The sequence below is a fragment of the Cetorhinus maximus genome, chromosome 22, assembly GCF_964194155.1.
Source record: "Cetorhinus maximus chromosome 22, sCetMax3.hap1.1, whole genome shotgun sequence".
Classification (NCBI taxonomy): domain Eukaryota; kingdom Metazoa; phylum Chordata; class Chondrichthyes; order Lamniformes; family Cetorhinidae; genus Cetorhinus; species Cetorhinus maximus.
Window position 1 is genome coordinate 55,236,757 of NC_135900.1, and position 12,650 is coordinate 55,249,406.

The following is a 12,650-nucleotide window of genomic DNA, read 5'->3' on the forward strand; positions in this document are numbered from 1 at the left end:
GCCCTCGAGAAGGTAGTGGTGAGCTGCCTTCTTGAACCTCTGCAGTCCATGTGGTGTAGGAACGCCCACAATACTGTTCAGAAGGGAGTTCCAGGATTTTGATCCAGCAACAGTGATGTAGTGTTGTTGGAACTGCACTCATCCAGGCAAGGGTGAATATTCCATCACACTCCTGCCTTTTTTTATTATTCGTTCATGGGATGTGGGCTTCACTGGCCAGGCCAGCATTGCCTGCCCATCCCTGATTGTCCCTGAAAGGCAGTGGTGGCCTGCCTTCTTGAATAGCGGCAGTCCATGTGGTGTGGGTACATCCACAGTGCTGCTAGGAAGAGAATTCCAGGGTTTTGACCCAGCAACAGTGTAGGAATGGTGATATATTTCCAAGTCAGGATGGTGAGTGGCTCGGAGAGGAACTTCCAAGCGGTGGTGTTCCCATGTGTCTGCTGCCCTTGTCCTTCTTGATGGTAGCAGTCGTGGGTTTAGAAGGTGCTAAGGAGTCTTGGTGAGTGCCTGAAGTGCATCTTGTAAATGGTACACACTGCTGCCGCTACACGGTGGTGGAGGGAGTAAATGTTTGTGGACGTGGTGCCAATCAAGCAGGCTGCATTGTACTGGATTGTGTCAAGCTTCTTGAGTGTTGTTGGAGCTGCACTCATCCAGGCAATTGGAGAGTATTCCATCACACTCCTGACCTGTGCCTTGTAGATGATGGACAGGTTATGGGGAGTGAGGAAATGAGTTACTCGCCACAGGATTCCTAGCCTCTGACATGCTCTTGTAGCCACAGTATTTATATGGCTAGTCCAGTTCAGCTTCTGGTCAATGGTAACCCCTTGGATGTTGGTAGTGGAGAATTCAATGATGGTGATGCCATTGAATGTCAAGGGTGATGGTTAGATTCTCTCTTGTTGGAGATGGTATTTGCCTGGCACTTGTGTGGCATGAATGTTACTTTCCACTTGTCAGCCCAATCCTGGATATTGTCCAGGTCTTGCTGCATTTGGACATGGTCTGCTTCAGTACCTGAGGTACTGCAAATGGTGCTGAATATTGTGCAATCATCAGTGAACATCCCCACTTCTGACATTATGATGGAAGGAAGGTCATCGGTGAAGTAGCTGAAGGTGGTTGGCCAGGGACTTGTGCCTTATAAATGGTGTACAGGCCTTGGGGAATCAGGAGGTGAGTTACTTTCCGCAGAATTCCCAGCCTCTGACCTGCTCTTGTAGCCACAGCATTTATATGGCTGATCTGGTTCAGTTTTTGGTCAATAGTAGCCCCCAGGATGTTGCTAGTGGGAGATTCAGCAATGGTAATGCCATTGAATGTCAAGGGAAGATCAGACTCACACTCTTTTTTAAATATTCAAGGCTACAAACCTAAATGTTAGGTGAGCAGAAGCTGAAGTGAATCAGAGTTGAATTGCTGTTATGTCAGGTACATTTGAAGATTGGAAAGTGCTCATTAGTTTTGGAGCAGGCAATATGAAGCCTTTGACTTTTCTCAACAGTGTTCTGTTCAATTCTGTCCTCAGTTATTATGCATACATTTAAGAAGTAGTCATCAGACTAAGATCAGTGCTCCTCTCTTTGACACTTCATCCTTACATTGAACCTATGCAATGATCACTACTTCCCAGCAATAAGTCAAGAAATGCGCCTTTCCCTGGTTTACTAAAAGCACATTGATTCAGGAAGCAATCCAAAACATATTCTAAAAACTATTCTCCACTTTGACCACATGCATTCCCTCTATTCCACTCCATCTTGGGATCATAGCAAATGTGCTCCAATGTTTTTGGCAGAAAGACAAACATAAGACACCATACACAGGATCAGAACTAGAAATGGAGTCTAATGGCTACAGACATGTTTACCTAGCAGGTGATGCAGCACTAATCCATCATAAAGGTCTTCCTCCAGTGATTGGACAACAATATGATCCTGCTTCAATGTAGCATTGATCCAGTCAATGAGAAACTAAGAAAAGGAGTAAAAGCTGGGTCACAGTTCAATCAAATAAATTCCAAATTGCTTTCTGAATTAAATGGCGTAATATCTATTTGTGGCTTACTAAAAAAATCTGACATTTGCATGCAGTTCCCATCTGCAAACCTCATTTCCTGTTAACATTTTCCATTATGAAATGCCAATATAACATTTTGTAATAAGAAAGCCTTCTCTGTGTAAACTAGTTCCTTTGTAATTACACATTCAGAGTGGACAATATGTAGGACTGCCCATACAAAATAATATTTCTAATTCCTCATACCAGATAGATTCCTAGTGATTCTGTACTGTATCCTCCTTTATCATCTCAGCAATCTCCCCAAAATTTGGAGCCTAAAGCTGCAAACAGTACTCCAATCGATAATTAAATCTCAATAAGAATAAGAATGTTACACAAAAAGACTCGGAACTGGTGAATCATAGAATGGCTGCAGCACAGAAGGAGGCTATTCAGCCAGCCATGTCCATGTCAGCTCTCTGCAAGAGTAACTCACCCAATGCCACTCCCCGGCCATTTCCCTGTAGTCCTGCAAAATTTCTCTTCAGACAACTATACAATTCTCTTTTGAAAGCCACAATTGAAACTGCTTCCACCACACTCTCAGACAGTGTATTCCAGATCCTGACTACTTGCTGCATAAAAAGTTTTTCCCTCATGTTTCCTTTGATTTTTTAGACATTCCCCTTTACTCAGTGCCCTCTGAGGTCAGTTTTTTCCTACCTACTTTGACTCCTGAAATCAGTACAAACTGTGTCAGACCAAAGAAAGAGGTTTAGACATATTATAGGAAGGTCTGATTGCAGGGGTGAAGGAGTGTACCCGAGGTCTGAACATGGATGGAAAATAGAGAGGCAATGAGTGGAGAGATCACAGGAATGAACAGGAAGAGATAAGCGAAGTCCAAGAATGCCTGCAAATGGGCTGGACCACAGAAAATTGTAGGGATAGGTGCAGAGGCATGGGGTGATTTGAATTTGTGTGCATAGTGTCACGGTAGAGGGTGGGGTGGGGGGGGGTGCTGGTGTTGGGGGAGGGAGGGACCCATAGGAATCAGAAGGTAATAAACAACTTAACATTTTTAAAAAGTATAAAATCTATAAAAATAAGTGTTTTAAAAAAATATGCATCTGAAGGCTGCATTGGCCTGAAGCTGGTCATTACTGTGATCTCTAGGCTCTTATCAAGACAAGATGGGCCTTTAAGATTGCAAAAAGGTAAGTTGGCAACTAAGTGCCACTCAGTGACAAAGTGTTTAGGACTTGGAAGTAAAATCAATAGATAAACAACAGAACAATGTGACATTTTCCTTGAGATAGATAAAGTTCTACACATCTATCTAGATCCAGCATTCTACATCTTTATTGTGAGTGATCATGGTAGACACAGAGAAGGTTAAGTTTCTACCGTAATTAATTCTTCAAGTTTAGAGTTCTTCATTGAGCTTGGATGTATAATCTTTCTCCTTTCACCTGCAAAAACAAAAAAGGATCTTCAAACCAACAGTAAATCAATAAATAAAATTTCTTCTAAACATATTCTGAGCCAATACAGTTAGGAATTACTTGCAAATGATAACTCTGTGCGAAAATGGTAGCTTCAGCATTAATTATGAAGGCTATTTTAGGTTTTGGCTTGACCAGCAATTTACAGTCGTTTGTAAGATTAGGCCTGTAGTTTACAAACAATTGTTTCTGCTCCTGACTAGGCTGTCAATAAGCAGCAGGATAATGGAAAATTCACTGGGTGAAATATCCAGATACGTTGTAGCAGACCATCTGGAAGCCCACTTAGAGGATCAAGCCAGTTATATGCTGTTGTCTGCAGAAACTGGTGCAGGAGCTAAAATCAACATTTTAAAAATTGGATATAAAATTTGTTCTGAGCTTTTACAACAAAGGAAGAGAGTAGACAAAGTAAGTCTTGGTCCCTTAGAGGGTGAGACTGGAAAATGAATAATGGGAAACAAGGAAATGGCAAACAAGGAAATGGCAGATATTTTGAACAAGCATTTTGTATGCGTCTTCACAGTAGAAGGCACAGAAAGAATTTTGAAATGATAGAAAATCAAGAGACGAAGGGGAGGGAGAAATCACAATCACTAGCAAAAAAGTATTAGGAAAACTAATGGACTAAAGGCCGACAAGTCCCCTGGACTTGATGGCCTGCACCCTAGGGTCTTAAAGGAAGAGGCTGCAGTGATAGTGGATGCATTGATTGTAATCTTCCAAAATTCCCTAGATTCTGGAAGTCCCAGTGGATTGGAAAACTGCAAATATAACACCACTATTCAAGAAAGGAGGGAGACCAAAAGCGAGAATTATAGGCCAGTTATCTAACATCTGTCTTTGGGAAAATGCTAGAATCCATTATTAAGGAAGTAGTAGCAGGGCATTTAGAACATCATAATATGATCCGGCAGAGTCAACATGATTTTGTGAAATGGGAAATTGCGTTCACTTTATTATTGTTCTTTGAGGATGTAACAAGCACGGTGGATAAAGGGAAACCAATAGATATAACATATTTGGATTTCTGAAAGGCATTCAATAAGATGCCACATAAAAGGTTATTACACAAGATAAAAGCTCATGATGTTGGGGGTAACATATTGGTATGGATATAGGCTCGGCTAGCTAACGGGAAACAGTCAGGATAAATGGATCATTTTCAAGTTGCTAAAGTGTAACTAATGGAGTGCTGCAGGGATCACTGCTGGGGACTCAACTATTTACGATCTATATTAATGACTTTGATGAAGGGACAAACTATATTGTAGCCAGGTTTGCAGATGATACAAATATAGCTAAGAAAGCAAGTTGGAGATTCTGCAAAGGCACATAGATAGGTTAAATGAGTGGGCAAAAATTTGGAAGATGGAGTATAATGTGGAAAAATGTGAGGTTGTCCACTTTGGAAGGAAGAATAGAAGTAGAGAAGACTTGCTACGGCTGTACAGGGCACTGGTGAGACCACATCTGAAGTACTATGTACAGTTTTGGTCTCCTTACCTCAGGGGGTGTTTACTTGCTTTGGAAGCAGTTAAGAGGTTTACTAGGCTGATTCATGAGATGAAGGGTTTGTCTTATGTGGAAAAATGAAGCAGGTTTGGTCTAAACGCATTGGAGTTTAGAAGAATGAATCAGAATCACAGTGCAGAAGAGGCCCTTCAGCCCATCGAGTCTGCACCAACACGTGAGAAATACCTGACCTACCTACCTAATCCCATTTACCAGCACTTGGCCCATAGCCTTGAATGTTATGATGTGCCAAGTGCTCAACCAGGTACTTTTTAAAGGATGTGAGGCAACCCACCTCCATCACCCTCCCAGGCAGCGCATTTTAGACTGTCACCACTCTCTGGGTAAAAATGTTTTTCCCCACATCCTCCTTAAACCTCCTGCCCCTCACCTTGAACTTATGGCCCCTTGTGACTGACCCTTCATCTAAGAGGAACAGCTGCTCCCTATCCACCCTGTCCATGTCCCTCATAATCTTGTACACCTCCATCAGGTCGCCCCTCAGTCTTCTCTGTTCCAACGAAAACAACCTAAGTCTATCCAACCTCTCTTCATAACTTAAATGTTTTATCCCAGGCAACATCCTGGTGAATCTCCTCTGCACCCCATCCAGTGCAATCACATCCTTCCTATAATGTGGTGACCAGAACTGCACACAGTACTCCAGCTGTGGCCTCACCAAGGTTTTATACAACTCCAACATGACTTCCCTACTTTTGTAATCTATGCCTCAATTGATAAAGACAAGTGTCCCATATGCCTTTTTCACCACCCCACTAACATGCCCCTCTGCCTTCAGAGATCTATGGGCACACACGCCAAGGTCCCTTTGTTCCTCAGAACTTCCTAGTGTCATGCCATTCATTGAATACTTCCTTGTTAAATTAGTCCTTCCAAAGTGTATCACCTCACACTTTTCAGGGTTAAATTCCATCTGCCACTTATCTACCCATTTGACCATCCCGTCTATATCTTCCTGTAGCCCAAGACTCAACTCAACCGCACTGTTAACCACCCAGCCAATCTTTGTGTCATCTGCAAACTTACTAATCCAACCCCCCACATAGTCATCTATGTCATTTATATAAATGATGAATAATAAGGGACCCAGCACTGATCCCTGTGGTACGTCACTGGACACTGGCTTCCAGTCACTAAAGCATCCTTCTGTCATTACCCTCTGCCTCCTACAACTAAGCCAATTTTGAATCCACCTTATCAAATTACCCTGTATCCCATGTGCATTTGCCTTCTTTATAAGTCTCCCATGTGGGACCTTGTCAAAGGCTTTGCTGAAATCCATATAAACTACATCAGCTGCACTACCCTCATTTACACACCTGGTCACCCCCTCAAAAAACTCAATCAAATTTGTTAGGCATGACCTTCCTCTGACAAAGCCATGCTGACTATCCCTGATCAAACCTTGCCTCTCCAAGTGGAGATAGATTCTCTCCTTCAGAATTTTCTCCAATAGTTTCCCTATCACTGACGTGAGACTCATTGGCCTGTAGTTCCCTGGCTTATCTCTACAACCCTTCTTAAATAGCGGAACCACATTAGCAGTTCTCCAGTTCTCTGGCAACTCCCCCGTGGCCAGAGAGGAATTAAAAATTTGGGTCAGAGCCCCTGCTATCTCCTCCCTTGCCCCCCTCAGCAGCCTGGGACACAAATCATCCAGACCTGGAGATTGCCCACTTTTAAGCCTGTCAGCACCTCCAATACCTTGTCACTCCCTGTATCAATTTGCTTAAGAACCTTGCAGTCTCTCTCCCTGAGTTTGATATCTTCATCCTCATTTTCTTGGGTGAAGACGGATGTGAAGTATTCGTTCAACACTCTAGCGCTGTCCTCTGACTCCACCCATAGATTGCCCCTTTGGTCCCTTATGGGCCCTATTCTTTCCCTGGTTATCCTATTCCCATTGATATACTTATAGAATATCTTGGGATTTCCCCTACTTTTACCAGCCAGAGCTTTCTCATATCCCCTCTTTGCTCTCCTAATTGCTTTCTTAAGCTCCACCCTGCACTGTCTGTACTCCACTAATGTCTCTGCTGATTTGCTTCCCTTGTACCTGCTAAAAGCCTCTCTTCTCATCATAACCTGAATATCTCCGGTCATCCATGGTTCTCTGGGCTTGTTACTCCTTCCTATCACCCTAGAGGGAACATGTTGAGCCTGTACCCTCCCCATTTCCTTTTTGAACACCCCCCACTGTTCCTCTGTAGATTTCCCCACAAGTAACTGTTCCCAGTCTACCTTGGCCAGATCCTGCCTTATTTTACTAAAATCCACTCTCCCCCAATCCAAAACATTTTTTTGCAACTTGTCTATGTCTTTGTCCATAACAAACTTAAACTGTACCATGTTGTGGTTGCTATGGCTAAAATGCTTGCCCACCACCACCTCAGCCACCTGCCCGGCTTTATTCCCCAGAATTAGGTCCAGCACTGCTTGTTGGACCCTCTACATATTGACCTAAAAAGTTCTCCTGTGCACATTTCAAGAAATCCACTCCATCTAAGCCCTTAACACTATGTCTATCCCAATTAATGTTGGGAAAGTTGAACTCACCTAATATAATTACTCTATTGTTCTTTTTTTACACACCTCCACAAATTGTGCACATATTTGCTCCTCAATTTCCTGCTGGCTATCTGGGGGTCTATAATAAACACCTAACAACGTGGCTGTCCCTTTTTTATTCCTAAGCTCTACCCACAAAGCTTCATTTGATGCCCCCTCCAAGATATCATCTCTCCTCATTGCAGTAACTACCTCCTTAACTAATAATGCAATGTCTCCTCCTCTTTTACCCCCTCCCCTGTCTCGCCTGAAGATTCTATATCCTGGAATGTTGAGCTGCCAATCCTGCCCTTCCCTCAACTACGTCTCAGTGATGGCTACTATATCACAATTCCTCGTGTCAATCCTCACCTTTAACTCATCTGTTTTACCTGTAATACTCCTGGCATTAAAGTAGAGGCCATCCAGCCTTGCCTTACTCCCTTGAAGCTTAATACAGCTGTACTCAGGGAAGATCATATTGAAATATGTAAGATTCTGAGGTGTGACAGTGTAGATACTGAGATGATGTTTCCACTTGAGTGGTAATCTAGAACTAGGGGGCACAGTTTCAAAATAAGGGGGCTTCCATTTAAGACGGAGATGAGGATGGACTCATTTTCTCAGAGGGCTGTCAGTCTTTGGAAGTCTCTTTCCCAGAGATCAATGGAGGCCAAGTTAGACAGATTTTTGATCAGCGAGGGAGTCAAGGGTTATGAGGCATAGGCAGGAAAGTGGAGCTAAAGCCACAATCAGACCAGCCATGTTCTTATCGAATAGTGAAGCAGGCTCAATGGACCAAATGGCCTACTCCTGCTCCTACCACTTATGATCTTATAATCATTGTAACATTGTAAAGTTCATTTCAATATTACAATTGTCATTATGGGACCATATAGGTGACAAATTACATGACATACATACATCTTTTTCAGAACTCTTTCTTGAAATAAGAGTACTGTAGTGACTGGCTGCCACACAGCTATAAAACTTTGAAACTATAAAACGTAATGTACTCATTCAGGACATTTGCTGAAATTCTAATTATTCTTCTCCAAACCTAGACTCACCTATGATGCTGTTTCCCTTTTACCTTTATTCATGCCAAGCTATTCTTCCCTCAACAACTCTTCTAAATCTGTCTGAGACTTGAACACTCATTCCACATCTGGACAGGCTTTTTCATATCTTTCTTATGCTCCTTGACAGGATGTAGGTGATCCTGATAGTTAAATCCTTCTGTCACTTCTACTGGCCTTTTCCTGCCCATCATGTCATATATTCATATGCTGGAGTGTGACTTTGAGCAAGAGTTCTGGGAGTTTGGTGAGTGGGGGCATCTTTTTCTAAAAAGCTCATTTTGTTGTATTTAACATTTAACTGAAATTTACTGCTTAAATTCTAAATTTTATCCGGGCTTAAGCAGGGATATAAAAGCTCTCCACTGGAGAGCAGTTGGAGCTAGTGAATTAAGGAAACTAGACTAAACTATTTTTTCTATCCCAGGGGCTGAGCTAGCTTCAGAGCATATAAATACAGGCCTCTCAGCGCGACTTAGCACTGGAGTGCAACTTTGAGCAAGGGTGCTGGGAGTTGGGCAAGTGAGGAAGTTAGTGGAAGAGGGGAAGGTGGTGCTCCCTTTGCTTTTTATAACATTTTCACCCTGTAGGAATTAGTTCTTACTCTACTATCGGGGAAGAAGCTAGCTGGGCAATGAGTATCTGGTGAGTCTCTGCTAAGTGGTTAAGGTCTATTCTATTCCTAAGGTTTAAGATAGTATACAAACTGGTGCTAAGGTTAATAAAATATAGCAAAAGGAAAATAATTAATTGAATAAAATAATTAAGTAATTAATTAAAACACATTAATAATTACAGGACAGGTGATGTGTCAAGGCTGCAGCATGTGGGAGTTCCTGGATGTCATTGTGACCCAGAGCAAACACGTCTGCAGTAAGGGCTTGTGGCTCAAGGAGCTTCGGAGGCCAAGCTGCAGACACAGCAATGCATCAGGGAGGGGGAATGTACCAGGAGGTGGTCACACCCCTTAGGTTAGGGTCTTCTGATTTGGTCAGTGGTCAGGAACAGGAGGGTGTGACTATGAGCGAGGCAGGTAAGGGGACCTGAACCATGCTGGGACCAGTGTTCCAACGAACCACATAACTAGGTAAGTAGAGAGGATTTTAAACTAAATAGTGGGTTCAAGGTATCAAATTTGGGAAGAGGTAGTAAATCAAAGAGTAGAGACAAGGCAAGAGAGAAAGGTGTTAATATGAGAAATGATAAATAGACTGTGACAGGAAGGGTAGAGAGTACAAATCTAAGAGTAAATCAGCACATAGGGCTCGGTTACAAAAATTATAAAAGGACAAAGCTAAAGGCTCTGTGTCCAAATGCATGTAGCATTCAAAACAAAACAGATGAACTGATAGCTCAAATAGAAATAAATGAGTATGACTTGATTGTCGTTACAGATACATGGCTGTGGGACCTGACTATTGAAGGGTACATTACACTTAGGAAGTACAGGAAGCTTGGAAAAGATGGGATGGTGGCTCTGTTAATTAAATATGGTGTTAGCACGACACAGAGGGTTGACCTAAGTTCAGGAAACCAGAATGTAGAAGCAATTTGGGTAGAGATGAGAAATGATAAAGGCAAGAAGTCACTCGTCAGAGTTATGTACAGGCCCCCTAACAGTACCCACACAGTAGGATGGAGTATAAAGGAAGAAATAATTGGAGCTTGTGAAAAAGGTACTGTGATGATCATAGGGGTTTTTAATCTACACATAGACTGGGCACAGGTAGCCTAAATGAGATGTTCATAGAATGCTTTCGGGATAGTTTCTTAAAACAGCACATTCTGGTGTCAACCAGAGAGCAGGTTATACTAGATGAGATAGGATTAATTATTCACCTCCAAGGTGCCCCAAGATTAGAGCGATCATACTATGATGGAATTTTATATTCTGTTTGAGGGAGAGAAGAGTAGGTCTAAGACTAGTATTTTAACTAAAATAAGGGCAATTATGAGGGCATGAAAGTAGCTAAATTAAATTGGTAAATTAGGTTAAAGGATATGTCATTAGAGATGCAGTGGCAGACATTTAAAAGGATATCTCAGATTACACAGAATAGATACATTCTAATGAGAAAGTTAAAGATAGTATCAAACTTAAAGACAAAGCATATCATTGCCGAAAGATGGGTGGCAGGTCAGAACGTGGGACAGAATATGAAAAACAGCAAAGAATGACTAAATGATAAATAGAGAGAAAAATTAGAGTACAAGAGAAAGCTAGCTAGAAATATAGAGATGGATAGTAAGAATTTATTTAAATGTTTAAAAAAGAGTTAACAAAGTGATCATTGGTCCTATCGAGTAACAGTCTGGGGAACTAATGATGGAAAAAAACATGGCGGCAGATTAATTGAACAGTTATTTTGCATCAGTCTTCACAATAGAGGATACAAGTAACATTCCAGAAATAGCTATAAATCAGGAAATGGAAGGGAGGAACTCAAGAAAATTACAATCACCAGGAAAGTGGTACTGAGCAAATTATTGGAGCTGCTGGCTGACAAGTCCTCGGGTCCTGATGGACTTCATCCTAGGGTCTTAAAAGAAGTGGCTCATTAGATATTTGTTGCATTGGGTTTAATTTTCCAAAATTCCCTGAATTCAGGGAAGGTTCCATTAGATTGGAAAATAGCAAATGTAACTCCTTTATTCAAAAAAGGAGACAGAAAGAAAGTGGAAAACTACAGGCCAGTTAGCTTAATATCTGTCATAGGGAAAATGTTAGAACCTATTATTAAAGACATTATAGCAGGGCACATAAATAAATTCAGGGTACTCAGACAGAGCCAACATGATTTTGAGGGAGGGAAATCATGTTTAACCAATTTATTGGAGTTCTTTAAAAAAGTAACATGTGCTGTGGATAAAGGGGAACCAGTGGATGTACCGTACTTAGGTTTCCAGAAGGCATTTGATAAGGTGCCACATCAAAGATTATCGTGGAAAATAAAAGCTCATGGTGTAGGGGTAACAAATTGGCATGGATAGAAAATTGGCTAGCTAACAGGAAACAGAGACTAGGCAAAAAGAGTCTTTTTCTGGTTGGCAGGATGTGACGAGTGGTGTGCCACAGGGATCAGTGCTGGGGCCTCGACTTTTCACAATTTATATAAATAACTTGGATGAAGGGACCAAAGCCATGGTTGCTAAATTTGCTGTTGACACAAAGATAGGTAGGAAAGTAAGTTGTGAAGAGTCAATAAGGAGGCTACAAAGGGAAATAGATAGGTTAGGTGAATGGGCAAAGATCTATCAAATGGAGTATAATGTGGGAAAATGTGAAATCGTCCATTTTGGCAGGAAGAATTAAAAAAATTATCTAAATGGTGAGAGATTTCAGAGCTCAGATGAAGAGGTGAGAGATTTCAGAGCTCAGATGAAGAGGAATCTGGGTGTCCTACTGCTTGAATCATACAAGATTAGTATGCAGGTACAGCAAGTAACTAGCTAAGGGAAGAATGTTATTGTTTATTGTAAGGGTAGTCAAGTACAAAAGTATGGTGGTTATGCTTCAGTTGTACAGGGCATTGGTGAGACCACACCTGGAGTACTGTGTACATACTGGTCTCCTTATTTAAGGATGAATGTAAATGCGTTGAAGGCAGTTCAGAGGTGGTTTATGAGACTAGATTATACCTAGAATGGGAGGGTTGTCCTATGAGGAAAGGTTGGACAGGCTGGGCTTGTATCTGCTGGGGTTTAGATAAGTGAGAGGCAACTTGATTGAAGCGTAAAAGATCCTGAGGGGTCTTGGCAGGGTGGATATGGAGAAGATGTTTCCTCTTGTAGGAGAGTATAGAACTAGGGTTCACTATTTAAAATAAAGGGGTCACTAATTTAAAACAGAAATGAGAAGTTTTTCTCTCAGAGGGTAGTGAGTCATGGAACACTTTTCCTCATAAAGCAGTGGAAGCAGAATCTTTAAAAAATTTTAAAGCAGAGCTAGATCGATTCTTGATAAGCAAGGGGGTGA

General features: G+C 41.7%; 1 protein-coding gene across 3 annotated transcripts in view; it reads right to left on the minus strand.

The window, feature by feature from the left end:
• The window catches only part of parvg (parvin, gamma), a 57,244-nt gene that overhangs the window by 38,843 nt on the left and 5,751 nt on the right, over positions 1-12,650 (minus strand). For 2 of the 3 annotated variants that reach the window (XM_078568347.1, XM_078568345.1), the window contains exons 3-4: positions 3,415-3,479; positions 1,877-1,979 (exon numbers count right to left, since the gene is read on the minus strand). In XM_078568347.1, coding sequence (XP_078424473.1) covers positions 1,877-1,979; positions 3,415-3,479 — 168 coding nt within the window. The remainder of the gene's footprint in view (positions 1-1,876; positions 1,980-3,414; positions 3,480-12,650) is intronic. The other variant, XM_078568346.1, reaches the window with a different exon arrangement.